We start from the raw sequence: 25017 nt of genomic DNA, 5'->3' as shown, positions 1-25017 counted from the left end.
GGGAGGCCTGTCTCCACTCAACCCTGGCCCCGCAGGGCTTAGCCCAGGCCGGCAGCCCACCAGCCCGCGGCCCCGCCAGACGCCTCAGGCCGCCGCCCCTTCCCTCAGGGCAAAGCCTGACCCATCCAGCCCCCAGCCGGCGGCACATCCAGTGTCCCCAGCCCCGCTTGAGGCCGGCTCTCCGGCCCCCGAGCCTGAGTGCCGCCGGCGGGCCGCCCGTTACCGGAGGCCGGGAGACCCCAGATCGCAGCATCCCCTCGCCCGCCCGCCGTGAGGAGATCCGCGGCTCCTCCCACAGCGCCCCGCCCACGGCCCAACCGGCCAGTCCCAACAGTGCTCTCAGCTGACGTACCGCAGAACACCCTCCCCCCCCTGCCGCTAGGCCAATGGGCGGGCGGTACCGGGAGACGGCCGTCGGTGCCTGGACGCTACGGGCAGAACGGCCAATCCGAGGCCGCCGGCCGTGAAGTGGGCGTCACCGCCCCGCGGCCCTCAGGGACCCGCCCAGCCTGGCCGTGGCGCCTGCGCTGCGCCGCCCCCTGGCGGCTGTGGGGCGGGACCGTCGCTGCGGCGCGGGTGGCAGGCAGCGCGGCGCTGCGGGCTGGGCGCAGCGGCAAGATGGCGGGGCGGGTAAGTGGTGGTGGTGGTGGTGGGGGAACAGGGACGGGCCCTTCCCGCCCTCGCCGCTAGCCACCCCCCGCTTCCCCCCTCCGCTACCTCTTTCCCCGCTACCCCCCCTCCACTTCTGCTCCTCGCTGGGCGCCGGGATAGTTCGGTGGCTTCTCGCAGCCCCGCTGCCGGGGTGGTCGTTCAGTCCTGGGGGTGTGTGGGGTCTCCTGAGGGTGCTGTGGGGCCGTGGTGACCCCACCAGTGGTGTGGGGGGCCCTGAGGGCGCTGTGTGGCCCCTCTCCCTGTGGGGCAGAACGGTAGGGTCCCCCAGGGATGCCGTGAGGCAGAGGTGGCCCCTTGGTGATGTGGGGTGTGGGACAGGACTGTGGGGTTCCCTCAGGAGTACTGTGAGGCCAGGGCGACCACCCTCCCTGTGGGTGTGAGGCAGGATTTAGGGTTTCCTAAGGGTGCTATGAGGTTGCGGTGGCCCTGTGGGATGCAGGGCAGGATTTTAGGGTGTCCTAGAGATTCTGTGAGGCTGTGGTGAGCCCTCAGTGCTGTGGGGTGAGCCTCTAGGGCTTCCTCAGGAGCACCATGAGGCTGGGGTGACCCCTCTCCCTATGGGGTGTGGGGCAGGATTGTGGGGTCCCCTAAGAGTGCTATGAAACCCTAGTGATCTTCTGGTGCTGCTGTCAGGATTTAGGGTTTTGTAAGGGTACTGTGAGGCTGCAGCAGTCCTCGGGCCCTATGGGGAACAGGGCAGGATTTTAGGCTGCCCTAGGGGTGCTGTGAGGCTGTGGTGACCCCTCTCCCTGTGGCTTGTGGGGCAGGGTCCTCTAAGCACGTTGTGTAGACGGTCCTCTAAGGATGCTGTGAGAGTGGGGTGACCCCTTGGTGCTGTGGGATGTGGGGCAGGATTATGGGATCCCCTGAGGGGCCTCCATGAGGCTGAGGTGACCCCTGTCCCCATGGGGTGTGTGGCAGCATTTTAGAGTCCCCTAAGGGGGGACTGAGGCCCTGGTGACCCCTCAGTGCTGTGGGATATAGGGCAGGCACCTATGGGTGTAGGGTTCTTTGAGGCCCTAGAGACTCCTCTGCCCTGTGGGCACCAGCCAAGCATCATCCTGTGATATGGGTCCAAATTGTGTTGTGTTAAAACACACCTTAAGGGTTGTGCAGTGGTTTTATCCTGTATTTATTTAAAAAATAAAAAATCCCTTATTGGTGACTCTTAGAAAACATCAGCAAGTGGCCAAAAAGGTCTTAAAATGTGAAGGAGCAGTCTTGTCTCTCAAATGAGTTTTTGTAGTGCCTTGTAAATCCCTTCTGTTTTCAGGTGTCCATCTCCAAGTGCCACAAGATGCGGTTAAGATTGATGTTCTCTTTGCTGTAAGCTCAGTCATGCTTTGCTGGATATCAGCTCGTGAAAGTCACATTTTTAATTAATGTGTGCTTCAGGCTGAAATCTTCTGTCTTGGCCAAAAAATTCAGTGATTGAGATCTTGGGGAATAGGTTTCCTCATAGGTTTTTGTATTATGGTTTGTCTGATGGATACAACGACAGATGGTGCAGTGGTGTAATGCAGAGCAATGGAGGTTAGAGCAGTGGTGAGAAATTTGGCCCAGTGATAAGCTGTGCATCACAGGTGAACAGATCTACTCAAGTGCCACCTTTAAATTGCTGCTGATTAATTTAGAAAAAAATGGCATGTTATGCGGTTTCTTTCTTGTTAAGAGCTTTTCTTCTGTCCCTGCTCCAGATACATGGTCTCGCTTTCTTCCTTGCACTTTTTTCTTCATTCACCCTTTGCAGCTAACCCAGGAGAAATTGATGTGTTTTGACTAGTCTTTTTTTCAGCTTTCTGTTGCTGGAAACAGGAGCCCATGCTTTTGTCAGTGGTACAATCATTTTAGCCATAATGAACATTGTTCTGAGACTCCTCGTAGCCTAAACCAATATGGCTACAGTGGTCTTGTCTTACCCCCTGCTCACTTGCTTCCCTGAGCCTTTTCAGTATGCTAAGTTGACAAAGAAAACTATCTATGTAGTTTGAGTTAGTTTTGAGTTGTCCTCCTGTGCTGGAAAGGCTCAGTGAACGGTCTGAGTGCTGGAGCTGGTGACTGGGGATGTGGGGAGGAAGGACAGGCATCAGCCCCAACATTTTCCTGCTGCTGTGAGGTTTTGTGCTACTAAACACCTGAAAAAATGTGCCTTTATTTGGCCACCTTGGAACCTGGTGGAGGAAAGGGGGGATTTATGCAAATTTAAGAGAAAGATTGGTGCTTAATTGCCTCCTAATCTGACAATTCGAGTGGGTAATGCTTTCCTTGGGTTACCAGGAAGCTTCTTACTATTCAGTGTTTTCATGATTTATCTACAAATATAGTTGCAGAATTATGAGGTTATTTAATGCTGTAAAAAGAGTTCTTAAGGTGTTTAATACCATTTTCTGAGCTTGATCCAGTCTTGCAGCGTGTTGAATGCTGTTAATGTAAATTAACAAATGAGTTGCCTGCTCCCTCCAGCTTGCATGTGGGATAGCAGCAGCTCTGAAAAGGATGCAGAGGTCAGGGTGAGCAAGCAACAGCGTACATTTCGGGTGTGACATTGGAGCTATTGTGATCCTTGTCTGTATAAATAAGGAATAGTAGGTAGGAGGGTGGAGGTGTGTGATATCTCTAGGTACAACAGGTGAGTCTGATACTGGAACACTGATGCTATTCTGTTGTCAGCATTTTTAAAAGGTGCTTAAACCTGGAGAATGGGTAGAGAAAGCTTCAGTGACTACTTCTGGCCTGAAAAAACGTCCTGCAATGCAATTTAGAGCTTAGTCTCTTTTATTAGACTCATTTGATTTGTGTATGTATACTTTTACAGAGAGAAATGAATGGCTTTCCTGTTGTAAAAGAGAGACAAAATCTTTAAACTTCTAGTAACATTTTAAATAATTTAGACAAATGATAAGCCAAATCTTATTAATTGCCTAGTGCTGTTGCAGGTATATTACTCTACCCCCTTAATTGCACTGGGTTTCCTCAATCACAAGGAAGAGACAGTGATTAATGGTGATTGAAGTTTACAGGAAAAATAGTTTATGGTGATTAGAAATAATGGCTGTTTCTGTTATAATTTATTCTGCATCTCTCTCTGCATGGTAATCATTAGGCATGCAAACAGAGCACTGAGTCTTGCCAAGACATCAGCCAGCATCTACTACAGAAGAGGAAATGGCATAAAGCTGTCTAGCTGCATCCGTAGTTGGTTATAGATCCCTTGTACCAAGATTGGACCTCTGGAAGTTAACTGGTGCTGTCTGTAGTGGACCTCTGGAAGTTAACTGGTGCTGTCTGTAGTGGACCTCTGGAAGTTAACTGGTGCTGTCTGTAGCTAATTGATTTGAACCTCAGGAAGTAGTTCTCAAAAGGATGTAGAAAGGCCAGATGATTTCTCTGCCTAGTTCCAGCCAGTGTCAAGCTGTTGATCCAGAACGAGCTGCGTTTCTGCTTGTACTGTACCATACTGGAGAGCTATACAGAGAAATGATATAGGAAATGAAACAGGTCTATGTGGCTGCAGCTTTACTCTTGCAAGCTGACAGGAGGCCTGGCTTTCTTCAAAGAGGAAATCATGTGTGCTGAATGTTGATATGGTAGCATGGATGTTGGTGATGATCCCCTATCAAAGAGGCTGGTGTCTTTTTCTTTAAGGAATATTAAAGTTTTGTAATAGCTGCAACTTGTATAACAGTTCATGATGACTAGAAATGATGGCTGTTTTATATAGTATAAATGGTATAACATCTTAATTTTTCTTTATTTGCTATTTGGGACTCATTTGGAGTGGTATTGCCATTAGCCCATTGATAGGAGACACTTGCCTGTTTTGCTTCTCAGAAGAGATTCACATCTGTATTGGGCTGGAGATGGTTTTGGTTTCGCTCAGGTACTAGTAGATGTTGGTTTATCTTGCAGAACTGTGCTGTAACTCCTCTAGAAGAGCCTGTGACTTGAGCAGAAGATTCCTGACGTGTTGAAATCAACTGTCACATTGAGAGAGTGTAGCAGTAGTGGGAAGAGTGGTGAAGGACATACTGTATCCCTCGGTGTTTCATGGTGCTGAAGACATTGCTGGACTAATGCATGCTCTCTTGTACTCCTTGCAGTCAATCCCAGGGCAATTTTAGGTTGGATACTTTGGCAGAAACCTCAAAATAATGAGGGTTGGATTTTACATTTATGGGTTAAAGCTGTAAAGTCTGATTTCTGCTAGCATATGGAATCAGCCTTCGTAGATGCAGGTGTTATCAGGCAACTAAAGAAACATTTGTGAATCAACTTAGTTCCTTCTTGCAGTATGGGACTGATCCTTCTATCATCACTTATCTTTTTTTAGTGTTTCCTAATATGTAATATGATGAAATAGGTTTTTAGCAATGTTTTAGGGAAATGGGAGAAAACTAAATCTGAATCTCTGTTTCTGAGATCGCTTCTGCAACTGTGTACCTGTCTGGTGAAATCATCACAAATAGACTTATATCCTTCTTACAGGACTTCTGCATTATAGAAACCCATGCTAAATTATTTAGAATAAAATTCTAACAAACGTGACCATGTGAATGTTTGTGGGCATGGGATATCTGATCCTTGACACTTTGATTAATTTGTTGCTTGGCTTAGTGTTGCAGAAGCAGTGTGTCCAAAGCTTATACCTAAAAAGACAACGCAGTAGGGAGATGTCAGTACTGCCTCTCCATCTCCAGTCAGGAGGGTGCTGGTATGTCACACCTCTTTTCTTATTGTGGACAGGCCAGAAAGACTAAATTTTGTTAAGAATTTTTCTTAGTAGGAAAAATTTGTGAAAATCAAAGAATCCTTTTGAGGATCATTTCAAGTGTGAATTTCTTAAATATTGCTTCCCCCCCACCCCATAACACAGCAAGATCATCTCTCTTCCTATCCTCTGTTCTGTGTCCTATACCTTCGAGCACAGAGGTTATTCAGGAGAAGAACCTGTGGTTTAGTGATGCCCTAGCTATGAATTTGGAGGAGGTTCTGTCATAAAATCAGATCTGCTTGAGTCCACAGAAAACCACTCCTTAGAAAATAGTGGTACTTATATTTTGCTAAATTACCCACCGGGCAGGACATGGTTTTCAGTGGAATAAAATTATCATTGATTCCTTTCTTTACATGAAAATGTATGACACCCCCCCCCCCCCCCCCAAAAAAAAACCCCCAACCCCTTAAATATAGGTCCTTATGTCATGTTTTGATCTTTTTTTGATCCAGGAGTTAGTGGATACTGTCCAAGTACACTCGCAAGTGTGAGAGAGGACAAGCTTTAGGAAGACCTGGTGCAGTGAGTGCTAGCTGACCCCTGAGCAGTGTGACAGATAGCGATGATCTTAGTCACTGCAATATTTTTTTGAAGGACAAGGTTCAGACTGTGGTTTCTACATGATGCAGTCATTCGCATCAGAATGTCAGAATGCTGTCTCAAATCAGGGAATTTCTATGGCAGAGACTGGAGTTTTGTGACTAAATTTCCATATTGGCCATCTTCAGAGGTTTTTTTTGACCTCCAGGAACTGGAGTGTTGTGTTGAAGAAGATCTGTGAACAGAAACATTCAAGCAAGGAACACAGTCGCTCCAGTTAATAAAAAAGCTTTCAACACAGTATCCTATTACTCTGCGTTGAGCCAACTGATAATGCTACTGCTTGTTAAATCAAGGTTGAATATATAGTTCTTCAGGCACTCTCTTGCCCCGCTGCTGCGCTGGTATGCTTGTTCCTGTGTATGTCTGTCAGATACTCAGTTCAGGAAGGTCAAATACTTGCAACATAAAAAGATTTAACACGTTTCTCTAGTCTCCTGGGATGCAATAAAGCAATGACCTTCTATCAAAATATCTGGAGTAGTTTATACCCTAGAGTTGTATCAACTTACATGCTTTTTTTGTAGAAAATGCCATACCTTGCAAGTATGTCTGTATCTTAAACACAAACTGATTATAATTGGGTAGCATTTGGTGCATTAGTCAGTGTCCTGGAGAAGTTGAGTGCCAGATGCAGCCCATCAGCGGTAGGATGAGTTGCAAATATGCAGGGATAGCAGCATTGCAGGCTTTCTCAAGGCAAATTCCAAGTCTAAGGGGATATTTTCAACCTTGTACGTATTGCCATTGGGTAACTTTGCTAAATAAATGCAAAGAAATTTGCATCCATTAGGTGTCCTCACAGCTAGTGTGTCAAAATCCTGTGACTTGCATCCTAGGCTAACATCTTAGACATGATTGTGTGATGTTTTGTTCCTTTAAGCACTTTTAAAAGAGGTTTAGATGAAATACAACAAGTAGCAATTCCCTGTAATTAAATTGTTGATCATCTTGGCTCGTGGAAGAAATGTGAGGCAACATCCACTCCAAAAATGGATGTGTTAATTACAAATGCACATATTCTAGGTCGTTATTGCTTAATTGGAAGGTGGAGTTGGTGTTCATGCTAAACTGTCAGGAAACAGCTTCCTGGTTATATGGCGCAGCAGCACAGGTGCAGTTGTATTTTCTGAAATCACTTTACTGATCGTATTGTAAAGAACTGGTGTGAGGAATGACATCTTTGGACCGAGCTACCTGTTTAATTAGAGTATAGATGCTGTACGGTACTAGTAGCTTGTAGAAGTTCTCCTTTAGTGCGCTTGTTTCTTGTGCTCTTTTAGATCAGAGAAACCCTTCAGTCTTGGAACTGTAAATTGTATTTCTGATAACATGGCAAAATAATGGAAATAATACAGCCAAATTTCCAAAGCTACGTAAATCTTCTTAACTGCACTGGGTGAGATAGTGTTGGAGTTACAAAGCTCCTGTTGCAGAACTGAATTCATTTGGCTGTAAACTTTGCAAACAAAGGGTAAGCAGCAGTCACCACCATAAAAACCAATATCCTCTAATTGCTAAGATAGGCACTTCCATCCTATTAAAGTGGCTTTCATGTGCTAAGACGGAAGTAATTTCTAGATTACTGCCCAGGGCCATGAGGGGAGCACACATCTGCTATTAGATAAAGAAAATGGAAAATGTGTTAAATGTATATTGTATATAAAGAACTGCCAGTGAAGACTAGTTGGTGTCTGTATTGCTAACCCCCACTGACGACTGGGCTGACCTTCTTTGCTTATGTAGATAACTGTTATCGGATGAGAAAGAGAAAGTTACCAGTGGCGCAGGCACAAAACAATGCGGGGAAAAAAATTCCCTGTTTCATTTTCAGCCCTGGATGATTCAGGAGGTGGTGATGTGAACTCTTCCCTCTCATATTTTAGGCTGTTTCGGCTTTTGTGTCGGCCAGTAGCTGGTGTGTATGCGGCGTAGCCCTGTTTGCCTTGGTGCCTCCTTGGCAGCCTGAGCCAGCACAGGGAGGTGATTCATACTGGTGGGAGTGTCACGTTTGGGGGGCGTGGGAAGGAGGATTGCACCTCATCCATCGTTCTTGTCTGGGCTCTGTATTGAGGCTGTCTTGGTGTTGGCTTGCTCAAAGTTCCTTGGCTTTGACAAAAATTTGAACATTAATTCTGAGATTTTAGCTTTTCTAATGCGTTTCTCTTAATAGGAGAAGAAAATTGGTATTTATGAGCTTGTTATCAAGAGAGAATGCAGCTCCTTCCCGACGAGTATAAAAGCTTCCAGCAAATTGAACTAGAGGTCAAATGGAGCAGATGGAAAAGCTGGTCCTGAGCAGCCAGTCAGGGCTGCTTGTCCCGGGGGACAGTGTGCTTAACCTGCCAGGCACAGCAGGGCTCTCTCTGAGTGATTGTAGATCTGGAAAGGAAACCTGTCTTGCCAAGCTAAGTTATTTGTAGGTGTTTGATCTCTTCTTGTAGCTGCAGAACTCTGGAAGATTTATTCAAGTATTTTTTTTTTGAGATGTCCAGAAAAACCTTCTGCAAACTAGTAACTTCCTTATTTTTATTTTTTTTTTTTAATTTTAGAAACACAGCATTTAGTACATCTCCTGTTGCTGAGTCTGGTCCCTGTTGTAAGCATCATGTTGTCATTCCTTTAATAAATATTACTGAATGCCTTCTTTAAAGGAGTTTTGCTTTTTTCTTTACTGTTTCCCATTATCGGCTATTACAGTGCTGGCTTCCTCTACTGGTTAGGAACCTTTTCTAAACTGCTACTCATTAGCTGTGATAGTATAGCTATCATTTTATACCAATTTCTTCTGTCCTTTAGTGTAGACTTGTTTTTCCTCTCTGTTAATTCAGCTCCATGGTGTATGTGCGTATGTAGAGAGAAAGTAGCAATAATTTTTTTCAGGCTTTCCTGTGCTGGGAGAGCTTGATTTGTCTCCTTCTCCCAGGCTATTGCTGACCCAGCTCTGTTGCAGCTCATCTTTCTGTGTGCTAGTGCTGGTGTTTGTCATCTGTGTGCAGCAGGCTCCCGATGCTTGCAGTTTTAATGTTCATCTCAGATCCTGTTGTCACTTGGTCCATTGGATCTTTAGATATAGGCTGTATTGGGCAACGCTTTGTGCATGTCTGCTTTCCATCAGGAGCATAGTCCTGGATAACGTAGGGTCTACAGATCATCATCTCAGTTCCCTGTTTATCTTCACAGCTCCTTTAATATCCTAATTCTTCCTTTCAGTATTCAAACTTAATTTTATTTGCAGACTTTCAGTGGTGAATGAGTGTTTGAACACCTTTGAGTCAGCCATGCTACTGCACAGCCACCAGGCAGGCACACATCTGCTCGATCCCTAGTAAATATGGACTAAACTTCCTTCCTGAGAATAACTCCTGCACAGGTTCTTTGTCACCCTCTTTGGGTGATGAAGCTCTGGGCTTAGAAGTACTTTGATGCCTAACAGCTGTGATAGTAGAGCTTAGATGCTTTTTGGAGTGGGGATCCCCATTTCTGTGCAGCTGGCAGTGAGCTCTACAGAGGAAACCTAAATGTCTAGTACTCAGAGTTGTCATGTTTCTTAACACTTGCCTGCCAACATCTGCATGACAGAAATTATATATATGTAGATATGCATATACATATATGCATGTATATCTATGTCTGTATGTTTTACACAAAATAAATTTTTTAACATAAAACACTTTAACAATATTTGTCTTACACAAACCACGTAGAAACAGTGCACAGAACAAAACCTGCCTCAGCTTTAGAAGCTGTTTCATAATCTCTTGTGTAGGATTAGGAAATTAAACGAGTTAAGCTGTTTCCAATGAAGAACATCTCTGCCATGGCATTTAATGTTTTCACTCTTCTCTTCACTAACAACTGACAGGTAGTAGTGCACTTCTATTATGTACCACCAGCTTATCTCCTGTGGGGTCTGAGTAATGGGAAACATGTTTTCTTTAGCTTCCTCTATCGTCAGCCTTAACAATTCACAAATATTAACCATATCTTTGTACTATGTGCTCGCCCACACAGCAATGTAATATAGTCTACTATGTGTAATATTCCAGACATTTTATTATTCTTTCTTTTCCCTAGTCATGTTTTAAACCAGCACTGCTTTGCTTTTGCTTCAGATGCTTGTTTTGAAATTTAGAAGGAGAAAAGGTGTGGTTTATGTATGTATGAAAATATCCAAATAACTTAGGATTCCTTTCTGGGCTGCGCTCTCCCAAAATGCAAGAACAACTCAGTTTCATATTTTTGTAGAGGAAAACTGGAATCCATGCAACTTTGAAACAAAAATCTCTGAAAGATCAGATGTTGTGGTGGTTGTTTCTGTTATAAAGTTGTTTGTTCTTTGAGGCAACTTTTACTTTGTAGAAGTAAAATATGTCAGAATCACTGAGCCTCCTGGTGCTGTATTTTCATGGTTAGCATCAGCTCAGCAGCAGAGTAGAGGCAACATTACTGCTTTGTCATAAATCCAAAGGTAAGGTCCTTCACATTTGTCTTTCAGCGTGAGATTTATCAATGCATTATGTGGTCTCATTTTTCTCTTGGTAAACAAAAGGAATATTGCAGAAGACCTCTGCGTAGACATGGATTTAATAGTGGATGCTGCATGACCGATGATGAATGCTTCTAGCTGAGGATTCTTTAGAATGAAGGCACTGTCTCAGATGTGGAGTCACCTCCCTAGAACTTCGCTGGTCTTGGGAGTCTCCTCCTTGCATAAACCAGAACAATAACTGGAGGCAGGGAAGACTCCTTTTGCACTTTAAGGCTAAGATATCTATATTGTGGACACAGGTGTAACTGCAACCTGTGACGATGTATATGTGTCACCTTCAAACCTGTATTGACAGCAGTGTAACTGCAGCAGATGGCATTCACTGTCAGCTACAAGATCTGCTCTAGTGGTTTGATAGAGCTGAGCTTTATGTTGCCTTGCCTAGTTGCTAGCAGTAACCTACTAGTTAGCTTAAAATTAGGTTGTGTAAATATACTTGAAGACTTCTTAGAAATACTCCTAAGGATTTTGCTTCCTCTGTTCCCTGATGTGTGGTGTGCAAGTGCAGGCAATAAGAGTGCAGAGAGGGGAGAGGGTGCAGGGTTCGAGGAGTCCTTGTGCTGGTGTCCTGGGAAGCTGGAACCCAAAATGCAAGAGCTTAAAGTGTTCCTTGACAGTACTACGGCGGGCACAGCCCTCCAGGCTCTGGTGGCTCATGTTACAGCTCTGGACTACTGCATATATGCTGGAAAAATTTAGGAGCAGCCAATGCCTGCGTCCTTGCTGCAGCAGCTCAATTGCTTGACAGACAGGCAAGAATCCCTGTGAGCAGTAGTTCTGGGGATATGAGCACTGGGGTGAGGAGAGGGGAGGTGGGAGGAAGACCCTGCAATTCACTAGAACGGTGTGTTCCTGCTTCCTCACTGGGTGCTTTCCAGTTTAATCATAATCTCTTACATGACCAGATTTCCTCAGACTGTCCCTTGTATGCTCATGAAAACCTGCGTCCACTGACACCTGTTTCTTGCATGAGCTGCGTTATGCTAAAAACACTTGTGTATTTTGATAACGTATCGAAGTTCTGCAGAATCTTGGAGCTTGAGGATGGCATATACTGGAGAGCTGGGAGTCTAGCGTAGGTTATAGATGCGGTCTGAAATGTTGGTCATTGCCAAGGGAGAAATGGGCTTCTGCCAAACACCCCAGAAGGAGAATGCGCTGGACTATGGGATGGCTAGCACAGCCGGTGCTGATACTGCTGCAGAAGCAGCTACATTATTTCATATGTCAGATACCCAAGGATGTTTTGCCATGCATCTATCATATTGTGGAGCTTGCAAAAGGAGCACTTGGTGCTAGATTTGAAATAGTTCCTTTATATTTATGCATTTCCTTAAAGTGAGGCTTGCACGTTCCCAAATGCAGACAGGAATAACACAGAAGAATGGCAAATTTGCCAGGCGCTTGCTGTTAACATGTAGGAAGCAGTTTGTCAGTAAGGATTAAAAATGCAGTTGAGGACTAGTGCTGTAAAAAGGTTTAATCCATGAGCTCTGTGTTCAGTTTCCTCCAGAAATAGCCTACTTAATGCGTTTTATCAGGGCATGCCCTTCACAAAATAGGAGAAATGATAAAATGGTGAATGCTTTTTCGTGTGAAGTACCCAAAGATGGTGAGCCTTAACAGGCAGGTTGTGTATTTCAGAAGTCCACTGATGGTTATATATTTTTTATTACAAGAATATTTGAGTCTCTTATTATGCTTCAAATTCAGGTAGATAAATCTGTTTCAAAGCTGAAAATGGAATCCTTTTCTGTTGTCATATGTCAAGGGCAATTGAGCATTAGTCAGTAAAAATAATGAATTAGTCCTTTTCTAAATAGCAAGTACTCTAGAAGAATTACATTACAACATAAAAAGTTGATTTGAGCTATAGGGCAGGCTTGCTTCAGTCCACATGGAGATGAATTTTCTCTGATTCTTTTCTCAAATGGCCCAGAGGGGTAGGGGGAGAAGGGTTGAGCAGGCTGTTAACTCTTGGGAAATTATCTGGATGTGTGTGTTAGGATCAGTGCATTTCCTTCTCTTGTTGCTGGGATTTAAGGGTGTCTTAAGATAAAATCCATTCTGAATTGCTTTTAGCAATAGGTTGACACTGACAAATAGTTTCTGTTGCACTGCCTGCAAATTTGTATCTGACAAAGAAAATAGTTGTGCTTTGATTCTAAAAATAACATCCTGGGGGGTCAAGTTTAGCTTTTCTCCAAATTAAATTTTTTCAGTCTATAGCTAATGATAGAAACATCTTGCTTTTTCCATGCTTTTCTCCACTTCTAGAGGCATTTTGAACCCAATTTTCATCTTTCAACCATTGTTTTGTGGAATCATTCTGCAGAAGCAAATGGGGTTAGGGATGTAGGATGGGGCTGATGTTCCTCTGCTGCACTCCCCCTATATGCTATATACTGCCTTATAATGGGATGGGGCAGCCTGGGCTGAGAGTGAAAGTATTTGGTTATTTTAGCTGCCGATTCCTGAGTAATGATGGAGGGGAAAAAAATTGGAGAGATACTCTTGAAACTTGAAATAGGATTACTCCTTTGACTTTAGGAAAAAAAAAAAAAAAAGAGGGGGGTAGGACACCCCCACAAAATTTGTTGCAGTAATTTTTTTAATAATGATAGGCTGGAACTGACTGTTTAACTTAATTTTTTTCTGTTTGATACTGATCTGTGATGTTTCCTATAGAGTAGGAAATATTTGCATCATGATATTTCTTTTGAGAAGTTTTATAGAGAGATTCTGTGGGGTTGGATAGCAACTGGCTGAGAATTAAATCTTCCTGTGGACTTTCAGTGCTGCCCTGTACTGTGGTGTTTAAAGTATGTATATCCAGAATGGATGTGGTCAAATTTCAGTGTTCTGAGTAATGTCAGGGAAGAAGAAAGGTAACATCTCTATTCTAGCCCCTTTTCCACACACAGTGGGCAACGCAGCACAGCATTATGAGATACGGTTACCCAGGGTTGTAATGGAGCTGGTCTGCCTCTAGGCTGCTTTGCCTTACCAGCTTTCAAAATGTCCCACTGTCTTGTTACTTGGCAAGAAATGCCTTCCAGTGAATGCTTTGCTACCTGCTGGCTTGTGGCGGGGTTCAGGGAAGTTGCATGAACACCAGGGTTCACTAGCAAGTTAACAGCATTTGCCTTGCAAGCTTTTTCCTAGGTAATTTTTTAAGTATTTTTCGTAGGTATGGTAGAAAATATAAGGTGTACTATACTCACAAAATGCAGAGCTTTTGGATACAAATATCTGTGACACATAGAAGTGTTTGGAGAAACCCTGAAGAGGGAGAGGAGCTTGTCAATGCCAGTGGACTATGGTCTCAGAGTATGTCAGTATTCATGAGACCTATTTTGTGTTTTATGGTTTTACAGAAGCTTTGAGGCTTGACTTAGTAAAGGAAAAATAGAATTTCATTTGACAGTTTTTTCCTTTCTTTCTTTCTCGTAGTCTATGCAAGCAGCAAGATGTCCCACGGATGAACTGTCATTAACCAACTGTGCTGTGGTGAATGAGAAGGACTTCCAATCTGGGCAGTAAGTGTGCACTGTTGCTTTTTCAACTTTTAACCAAAAAGGAATTGTTTTCAAAATTTGGAGGGAGGTGGAATGAAATTTCAGATTTGGGAAGGTGAATACAGTAGGTTAATTAACAAAACTTCTGCATATTTAGAGATCAAAACTTTAAATGTGCCTCTCTCTCAGAACTGGAGATACTAAAAAAATGGTAAATTTTTCTCTGAAGCATTTCTTCCTTGGGAACTGGATCTGCTTAACTAATTGTAATCATTATTTTAATGAAGGACTTCAGGCCTTTTTTGATTTTTTTTTTGTTTGTTTTGTTTTTGCTGTTGCTCCTGTTACATAGAGTATTTGAACTATTTCAAGTAGATTTTTACCATTTAATTGCATTACTCGGGGCATCTTCTCACTTTCACATCATACTGGAGTGCTGCGTAGAGTCAGTAGAAACTCTTTCTTGTTCTAGGGGTTTTCATGCACAAGAACAAAGGAGGAAGGCAACCAGAGTGTGGGCACAACAATTTGGATTCTTTAATTACAGTTCTGGGGTGACTGATAGAAGCTGACTCTGGGTTTTGCTTTTGTGAGAAAGGTAGAAAACACATTAATTTTTCAGCTCAGCCCACACAGAATGGCTTTGTATTAAAAGAAGCCAATTCAAATAATTAGTTTCCTTGCTTTGCTGCAGCTGTATGGTAGCTCTCTTAAAGACTTCAATATGTAGATTGTAGACAGAAGTAATTAATTTCAGCGGAAAGAGAGAGTATCTCATGCAGTGGAAGGCGGAAGAGCTTGGCTTTGAAAAATAGGAAAAAATGTTAAAAAAGATACTGAATGATACACTTAGGGCCTTAGCATAAAATACCTGGCCCAGATGAATTCTGCTAAAGATGGAGAACGAAGTAGCTCTGAACTGCAGGGAACAAGGGAGCAATGTGTTTTAAGACTTGCCTCTTTTTGTGCTGTCAGTCTGCTGTGCTGCTACCCTAGAGAGCTGTCCTGGCCCTTTAGTGAGTAACTGAACTGTGATTTCACAAGCCCAACTTTAGTATAAAATGCCAAAACAAAACAAAACCACTCCCCCTAAAAAAAACCCAAACAAGCACAACTTTTAGAGTCAGAAGCAGGCAAAAGTTTCTGCTTGGACAGGATAGTGTCCTGGTCTCTTAAAATTATGTTTTTCCCCAGGTAGATTTTTTTCAAAGTAATTGACTTAGAAAAATACCTGAACTGAGCATTGTACCTCATGCATTATAAAAATGTTAATTTTCTCAAATATGAATGTCTTGGAGGGACCCAGCTTCCAGACCTGCAGCAGCCAGCTACTTTGCTTTCACTCTGAGAACCCTTGTTCATCGCATTTGTGAAAGCATGCAGGAAGCAGTATCCCAAGACTTGCCTGCTAAGCAGGCTGGCCATGATTCTGGCTGTACTGATTCTTCCCGAGAGAGCTGCTTATTTCTAGAAATTGGGGCTCATAAAGAAAGCAACATATGTTTGCTTGTGAGCAGATGCTATAAATCGCTTTGAAAAGTGTAAGACTAGAGTACAGAGAAACATCGTGATATTCAGCTACTACTGAAGGATGTAGTCATTCTGCTGCATTGCAGATGTACTGAGCAAGACCATCCTTATGATCTGCTGCAGTAAGTTGCACGCAGTCAGCAGATTTGGTTTGTTATCATCCTAACCATGACTGGCTGCACAGAATATTTTTGGTAACAGTTACACAAAGAGCTTTGCTTTAACACTTCCATTTGGTGCTCACGGTGTAGAGCTGAGAGTTTGACCTTGGATCATTGAGATGGTTTTTCCCCAGGATGCTACTGTAGATCTTTTCATGCTTTATTTTCTGCATCCTGTAAGTTGGACAAGTATGAATCACCATTTTGTGACACGTGAGTTCATGGGATGCAATGCTTTATTATAGTACCATGTTGGTTTGATAAGTTGCACTGTCTTAAGCTCCTGTGACATACTTCTATCTTGAGGACTCCCAATGTATTTTGGAGAGAGAAACAAATGCTGAAAACAACCAGGTAGTGAAGGGGACAACAGTCTGGGAGGAAGCCAGGGCAGGTTATCTCAATGGCAACTTTTTTTTGTGTTGAGAATTGACTAATTATTATTACCTTTTATTCCTGCCTTTTAAATGGGAAGATCACGCCTCTTTTCTCATGCCAGTTTAGTTATCTGAAGGGCCCTCGAGGAGCCTTACTCTAATTTACATGGGTTTCCAAACATGCACCAAAGGAGTATCTGCCCATATTGTTCAGATGCTTACTGGCACCTTTGCACAGATATGTAAGTTACCCTCTCTCCCTTACAAAAGCTATGCTCTTTCTTCACTAACATAAAAACTAATGGACACGCAGGTTAATATTAGCTATTATAATTTCTGTTGGTTTGCTCAGCCTGGCCAGCAGACTTACCAACAGATGGTTTCCTGGGCCTGGTCTGGAGCCCTTCTTAAGAATTGGCATCACAGCCATGTTTTTGTTCTGATAGTTCAGGCGAAGCTTTACACATGAACTAGAGAAGCAGTTTCATCTGTTAGAGCTCTTGGGAGATATCTGGCCCTGGTGACTCATTGTTCTTCCTTTTGTTCATTTATAAGCAGAAGCTGTTAATGAGGTTGAGATTTCCCCCATGTGTCTCCATGAGCTCTCCAAGCTCCTTCCTGGTGAACCTCAATGTAGGAAAATGCATTTAGTTTTTCCTGCTGTTGCCTTATTTTGAACGCTCTTAATACTTAGGTTGCTTACAGCCTGTTGGAAACTGCCTGCTCCTGCTGTCTTTGAGAAGAGACATGGTTGTTCCTGTGCGTTTTGCAGATTTTTCTCAAAGAACCTGTCAGGATTTGACCTTTCCTAATCATCTTACTTGGCTAGGGATTTCTTTCAGAAAGCTGATTTTTTTTTTCCTGTTTTTTCTTTTCTTTTTTTCTTCTTGGCATCTATTTGCCTGCTGTCAGGCTCAGCTATCTTTGTGGTTTTCTGGAAATGTTTTTGGTGAATGGTATGCTTCAATACAGTAATTTTAATTTGTATCAAATCTTTGTGGATACCCCCCAACCCCACAGTATTTTTACCAGGTATCCTCATTTTTTTGCATTTAGCTTTTTTGAAGTGAAACCCAACAGTGATGGATTTTGTTTCTTCCTGCAGAGATGCTGAATCTATCCACGTTAAAGTCACTGTTGTGTTTCAAGCCAAACAGTGCACTGTGCAGTATCCATCTCAGTCTTAAGAAGCTTTAATCTTGGGTCTTTTACTGTCTGATGAGCTGCTTCTAGTAGGGTGTTACTTGTCATCAAGTGTATTTCTTGGTGAGGTATTCCAGTAGCATGGCTGGAACTTGTGTTTTGCCTACAGGCATGTTTGTCTAGCACTCTGCAATGTATTACCTTGCTTTCCAGTTGGTTGTGTATTGATATTAATTTGAATTACTCAGGCTGATGCACTCTGCTGGAAACCTCCTGATTTCAGTCCTGGCTTCCTGGAAAGCTTCTCTATTTTATCTACTACTCAATTTAAAATGAAACAGTCCTTGGAGCAACATTCAGTCTGGGAAGGATCATCTCCCTGACCTGATGGCGACGCTCTTCCTAACGCAGCCAGAGATGTTTTTGGCCATCTTTGCTGCAAGGGCACGTTGCTGGCTCATGTTCAACTCGTCCACCAGGATCCCAGGTCTTCTTCTGCAAAGCCACTTTGCAGCCAGTTGTCCCCCAGCCTGTACTGGTGCATGGGATTATTCCTCCCCAGGTGGAGGACTTCGCATTTTCCTTTGTTGAACTTGATGGGATTTGTGTCAGCCCATATCTCCACTGTGTCAAAGTCCCTCTGAATGGCAGCACAATCAGCAGGTGTGTCATCTGCAGACTGGCTGAGGGTGCACTCTGTCCCATCATCCTGGTCATTAGTGAAGAGTTTAAATAGTTTTGGCCCCAGATGGACACCTGTAGTAGGTACACCACTAGTGAACTGCCTGAATGTCATGGTTTAACCCCAGCCAGCAACTAAGCTTCACGCAGCCGCTTGCTCACTCCCCCCTGGTGGGATGGAGGAGAGAATCAGAAGAGTAAAAGTGAGAAAACTGGTCAGTTCAGATACAGACAGTTTAACAGATAAAGTAAAAGCCGTGTGCACAAGCAAAGCAAACCAAGGAATTCAGTCCCCACTTCCCAGGTGTTCAGCCATCCCCAGGAAAGCAGGGCTCCATCACGTGTAACAGTTACTTGGGAAGACAAACGCCATCACTCCGAATGTCCCTCCCTTCCTCCTCCTTCCCCCAGCTTTATATGCTGAGCATGATGTCATATGGTATGGAAGATCCCTTGGGTCAGTTGGGGTCAGCTGTCCCAGCTGTGTCCCCTCCCAACTTCTTGTGCCCCCCCAGCCTACTTGCTGGTGGGGTGGGGTGAGGAGCAGAAAAGGCCTTGACTCTGTGTAAGCACTGCTCAGCAATAACAAAAAACCTCTCTGTATTATCAGCACTATTTCCAGCACAAATCCAAAACAGAGCCCCATACTAGCTACTGTGAAGAAAATTAACTCTATCCCAGCCAAAATCAGCACACTGAAGCTGGACTTCATGCTGCTGATCACAACCCTCTGAGGCCAGTGGTTCAGGCGGTTTTCAATACACCACACCGCCTGCTTACCTTGTCTGTATTTCATCAGTTCGTCTATAAGGATTGTTGTGCAAGGCCGTGTAGAAAACATTACTAATATTGAGATAAACAATAGCTGCAGCTCGCTCTCCATCCTCAGAGCTTGCCATTTCATTGTAGAAAACTATAGTATTGGTCAGGCCTGATTTTCCTTTCTAAATCCATGCTGACTATTCCCAGTCACTTTCTTGTCCCTTAATATGTTTGGCTTTCAGGATTAGTTGCTCCATCGCTTTCCTAGGGACTAAGGTGAGGCTGACCAGCGTGTAGTTCCTTGGATCCTCCTTCTTGCCCTTCTTGAAGACAGAAGTGACATATGCTTTCTCCCAGTCCTCAGAAACCTTCCCTGATCAGCATGAAGCACCAGTAAATGTCTTGCTATCCCACTGTAAGATTAATAAGGAACCATACCACCTATAATGGGTTTCTGGATTTACGCTTAGGGCAGGAGGAGATGGAAAAGGAAGGGTGCATGTCCTTACAGCTGGGGTTTTAGGCAGCTAATGGGTGATTTAGGGCCAGAACCAGTGAAGAGTCAAATCACTGGCCCACCTGACAGAGGAGGTATGTATCACTGTGTGGTATGTTTAAAATGTGTTCTTACCCTGCTATGCCATCAAGTGCTGGCAGTTCATGAAAAGGTTTTCCAAGCTTCCCTCTGTGTGTTTGGGCTAAAGCTAGTGATGTCTAGTGTTTTTGGCTATGCAGGCCACACATTTCCTCTAGTCTCAAAGGGCCATATGTTCCTTCCTACCATGTGGCTGAAGCTGTTAAGCATACACAATGTAGCCAATGTATACGTATGCAGCAGATCAGCTTTTGGATGGTGCTGGATTTGCTGTGCATATGCAAATGAAGATATACAGAGCATATGTGCATGTAATACATTCACTGCCAGGGAGGGAGGATGGCCAGGAGCGTGGGCCTTGGCTGTTAGCATAGTTCATCTAGCCCTTAAGTTTCTGACCGTGGGTAGGAGAGTTGGTGAGAGGGGAACACCACATGAGTTCGTGGCCTCATATACCCTATGGTTAGTTAAAGTACAGGCAGCTGTGAAGAAGAAGATGAGGTAAAACCTGGTTCCACTATCGCCCCTGCCACCAGTGCACACAAATCCCACCTTCCTCTTGTTTTGCTTTCTTATGCCAAAAAGAAGTCTGCCTATCACATGAATAGAGCTATCAGGCATAGTCTGAGGATAACTATAAGCAGCTTTTGAGTATCTTTGTTCCCGACAGCTTGACTTCCGAGAGTGATAGACAGGCACATGCAGTTGCTGCTGCTGTGTCTGCTCCTGACTGTATTGTTCTGGTTTTTTTGTAACAGTGTTTCTGGTCTTCAAATGCTGTCTGAGTTCAAGATCTGTTGGTCACTAGCAAACAGGAGGAACAGCCTCAGTGCTTATGTGATTTTACTTTTTGTACAGAAATTCCTTCCATTTTTTCTGCGATCAAATTTCTAAACAATATACTAAGATCTTTAGGCTTTGCATCTATTTCTTCTTGAAATCACAGCTGGGGGATACTGCTTGTATTGGGGCAAAATATTGATGTTTTGGTGTTAGATGCTTGAGATGTGAAACCAGTGTTGATTTTTAGATATAGCAGCCTTGGTCTTTGTGGTTATAGTTTGGTGTTCTCACATTTGTATAGTGCAATTCCTGAAGTAAAGGGCTACTGGTGGGGGAGTGTAAATAGTAATTATTAGTACAATGTCTTGCAGTTGGGCTTTGAGATCACGTTATATCACTGAAGATGATGGACTCCTGTGAAAGACTGCTGTGTGCCTGCATCATAGTGTAGGCCTAAAGCTTTTGTTTTTTCCTTTATAGGACCAGATATAAGCTGGCTTGTTTTTTTCCACAGCACTGGGAGCAAGGCAAAATCCTACTCAGTATATACCAAAGTAAAATACTTTTCTCTCTTCTAGACATGTTGTTGTGAAGACTTCTCCCAACCACAAATACATTTTCACGCTGAGAACGCATTCCTCAGTTGTTCCTGGCAGCATCGCGTTCAGCTTGCCCCAGGTACTATATGGTTTGACTTACTGTTTTGCTATAGAATAAGCAAAATCTCTTTTGAGGTCAGGATTGAAGGTTAACTTCTAATTGGAGGGAGACATCTGTGTAAATGTATGGTGCAAATTTGATTTCTGACAGCAAAAGTTCAAGGAAACTTTTACTATAACTGAAGCAAACTTGCTTATATTATTTTGATCTATTTTTAGCACATGGTGGGATAAAGATACTACAAAATGTGTAATTTAACCTTTTAAAAACCCAGCAGAAACAAACTATTTCAAAAAGAAAAGCAATGTCTGCTATTTCTTGTGAATTTTTATTGTTCCCTGATTTCCCTTGACTTTAAAGGGTTTTCTTTGCTGTTTTGTTCTTTTAAAGACCTGCTGGAGGTTTTTATTGACTAGATGAAAAGTGCAATGAAATACATAAAATAGATTTAACTTGTCTTCTCTTTCTTAATTAAGTTATCACATGTTAAATGATGGTTAGAATAAATAATTAATATAATTAACTTCTAAATAGAAAAATGAATCTTGTAGCCTTTACCAGCCTTACACAGTGAGTCACATAATGTAAAACTGCAACAATCATGGTCACTGATTTAATGCTTTTGTATTTTCCTGCTAGTAACTGGACTAGAAGCCGAGTCTCTATGTTGCAAACGCAAGACTTTTTTTCCTCAACAGATGTCTTGGCATAGGCCTCCAAATGACTTTTTGCTTTTTGACATGTTCAAATTCAGATTTGTCCGGATGAGCGGGTGAAGAGGATGTTATGTTAACCATATGTCTAGCTATGATTTGTGATGCCCAAACTGAAAAGCAGTTATCAGTAGAAGATATTTGTATCACAGGGTTAAAGTAGATGCATTCATGGTAGATTCCAGTAGTTGTTGTAGAGCTGGGAGAGCTCTTCTGCTACAGAATGAGGTAGGTTGCCTACCTCTAAAAAGTGGCTATGGTAGTAAGTGTTACAGCTACTGGTATATGAATGTTTTATTTGAGTATTCCTGATGCTGGGTTTTAATTTCCAGTATTTCCTGAAGCCTTGGGTAATTGCAACCAGTGTTGCACAAAATGTGCGTTTACCTTATGTATTCATGCATGGTCATGTAGTGGACGCAAACTCTTAAGACCTCCAAGAAAGTCTATTTGTTGTGCATTCATTATGCACATAAAGTTGTTGACCACATTTACTCTGTAATAATCTTAACTCAGGTTTAAAGACCAAAAGCCCTGAAAAATCTTGTATACTGCAGAGCCCAAAAGATGAAGAGCCGTGCAGTGATGACAAACTTCCTAGCAGAAAAACACCCAAATGAACATAGGAATTGAGCTATATCTCTTGCCACGGAGAAGATCCTAACTAATCTTTCTAGCAGACCCTGGACAGCTTTCATTCTTGTCCTGAAATTTGGTGATAGGCTTCATAGGCTTAACCTGGAGGGTTTAAGCAAAGCCCAGTGTTTGCAGGAGTACCAGTGTGCCTGCCTACCATTCTTGCCCTTGTGGTCACCAGTGTCTGGTTCTTCAGATGAAGGTGAGTTTAGGATATCTTTTGCTGATGAATTGGAGTGTCAAAGGGAGGGGGAAAACTATTCCTGGCCTTGCAGGTCAACAGTGGAAGCTGTGAAGCATGAGATTAAATACAGAAACATAATTTGTTTTCACCTTCTTTGGAATACCAGTAAGTACACGTAAGACTTCCTGCTCAGGTCTTTGATTTCTAACAGGTTGATCTCTGTTATGCCAAGGGAATTCCTTCCTCAAGCTTGAACCATGAACATACTGGAGGGGGCGTATAGGGGGAAATTTTCATTTTTTAAAAAAGGTCATTGTATTCCTTCACCCAGTCTTGTTCCTTGCAGATAAAAAGCCAAACATAAATGATGGTAAAGGACAACATTTCAAATGTGATCTTACCAGAGCCTTGTGTAATGATACTTACATATTTTTGTGATTCGTGCCTCTCTAAGGTTTAGATATTTGAGAGACTGTGAATACTGCATAGCCTGAGATGTGGACTGTGAATACACACTATCCAGTCTGTAACACAAGAGCTATTGGAAAAATACCATTTTTGCAATTATCAAGCCAGAACTGTTGGCATAGTAAAGGTCATGGATTTTCATGTCACATAATTTTTGAACCATTTCCCACTTCTCATGCAGTTCTATGCTGCACAAATCTTTTAAAGGAATTTGAAGGGACCTAAAGGATTTGAACAGTTTCATTCTTACTAGTTCTCTGAACAAGTTTTGGTTTAGGTAATATTATACCTTAAAGCACATGACAATGATTTTCTGTAGCTAGTACATATAAGTTTTCAAAATGATCATGGAGCGTATTTCTTGCCTCTTGCACTACCTGTTGTGTGATCAGCACCTAAGCTTTGGTAGAAAATGAGCAGAATGACGAAAAGTCCTATCCAGTATGATAACTTCTGCCTCCCAGATGGTGGGGTGACCAATAACATGAAGGAGGTTGGATAGAACAACCTCCTGAGGTCAGAAAATAGAATTACTAATGGAAATGATTCCATGTTTTTGACTTGTTTCCTGTTAATTTGGGGGTCTTTGTAAAAACCGATTCCGCCCTTTTTTGCTGCTTCTTCAGGTTCTCATGGGGAGCCTGCTTTTCTGAGTGTGGATGCTGACTTTGAGTGGGCATTTGTTCTACTGAAGGACAGGCTTTCTGAAGTTTTTGTCTTGTTTTTACAGAGAAAATGGGCTGGCCTTTCCATCGGACAAGAGATAGATGGTAAGTCAGTCAGCAGCATGATCGTGACGTGTTTATAAAAGCTGAATTGCATGTTTCCATACTGAAGTGAAACTAAATTGGAAAATCTCCAATCCTTCAGCCCTCCCCAGGTAATATGAGGCCCTCATTAGTGAAAGGGAGTTGCTCTCATATCTGCAGGCTTTCTGTTTCTTAACATTTTCAAAACCTGAAGGACTATTTTGACTGTTGAAACGACTACTAGTATATCAGCATAGCTCTGTATGGGACATCACTGTCCACATGCAGATGTGAACATTTAACATGTCCTGGATAGTCTGTTCTTGTGGCTTTGGAGATAGCTTATCAGCAAACAGAAAACAGCTGTTGTCATTGAGGATATTCTTGGCATCTAAATTTGAGTGTTGAGAATGGGGAAGGTTTAGTGTTAAGAGTTGCCAAAAGCCAGCGGTGTGCTCTGGGTAGCTGGAGTGATGAGCTTTGGGAGCAGCACTGATGTTTTCACCAATAACTGACTAGAATATTCTGCAGTATGATGAAGGGAAAGGCATGCCATCTTGAGTTTGTGCAAGTTGCAGATTTGTATTCCAATTTCAAGTCTTAACTGAGCCTGACAAGCTTTTCCCGATGTTCAAAGAGGAGACTGATTTGCATCTCTCAGCTTGCATGCTCTATTTTTCATTTATTCGTGCTGTCATCGTTACCTCTGATTTGTGAACGATTGGCATCACTGTCAGTTATAGGTGCTGCTGTTTAATCTGTCTGTAGCTTCTGGAGTATTGACCAAACTCCTGGCAGCAGCTTGTAATGGGAAGGTCTCCATGTTCTTTGCAGCAGCAGATCGGGGTAATGGATCATGTCCTTTTGACCATCAGGAGTGACCTGTGTGCTCCTGGGGGCAGCCATCTTATCCTTTTCTTTGACAAGGTTTCTGTGATGAAGCCTGCTCTAGTGGTTGGCTGGCTTATGGTCATTGAGGTGTAGCAAACTGTTCGTTAGGCCACTGTTTTGCCGTTTGAGGTGTTTACAGTGATTCCAAGGAATTCTCCTCTCATTTGAGGATTGTGGGCAGAGCTGATGACTGACTGCATCCTGTGTCAAAAAGTGAGGAGGACCTAGACTGAGAAGTGGTGCAGCTGTGGATGCAAGGTACTGTTAGGGAAGCTCACTCCGTGGCTGTTTGTTTTCTCAGCTCCTTTGGTCTCAGCAAGTTCCTGGGCATGGATCAGTACTTGAGTGTGAAGTCTGATGTCTTTGTGGATCTCTTTTTGTAGTGACAAACTAGAGTGGGTTGGTTTGCCTCTCTACACAACTAGATACCTCACAGATCTTGCTTGGAAGCCAGTTCTTTTTGCTAGCTGATTTTGTTTTGTTTTGTTTTTTAAACTAAAGAATAACCTAAAATGAGGGGGGGAGACCCATAAATTGATTTGTTTCTCACGCTTGTTTGGTTGCTGAT

The 25017-nt window shown here is 43.0% G+C and overlaps 1 protein-coding gene across 2 annotated transcripts in view; it reads left to right on the top strand.

The window, feature by feature from the left end:
* The first annotated feature begins 452 nt into the window (after positions 1-452).
* NSF (N-ethylmaleimide sensitive factor, vesicle fusing ATPase) overlaps positions 453-25017 on the top strand; it is an 83486-nt gene continuing 58921 nt past the window's right edge. For both annotated transcript variants that reach the window (XM_052784956.1, XM_052784957.1), the window contains exons 1-4: positions 453-630; positions 14052-14137; positions 20727-20826; positions 23540-23579. In XM_052784956.1, the coding sequence (XP_052640916.1) occupies positions 619-630; positions 14052-14137; positions 20727-20826; positions 23540-23579 (238 nt within the window). In that variant the 5' untranslated portion in view covers positions 453-618. The remainder of the gene's footprint in view (positions 631-14051; positions 14138-20726; positions 20827-23539; positions 23580-25017) is intronic.

Source organism: Harpia harpyja, chromosome 4 (assembly GCF_026419915.1).
Source record: "Harpia harpyja isolate bHarHar1 chromosome 4, bHarHar1 primary haplotype, whole genome shotgun sequence".
Classification (NCBI taxonomy): domain Eukaryota; kingdom Metazoa; phylum Chordata; class Aves; order Accipitriformes; family Accipitridae; genus Harpia; species Harpia harpyja.
Note: the sequence above shows the minus strand (reverse complement) of the source record. Positions and strands in the feature narration are given on the sequence as shown.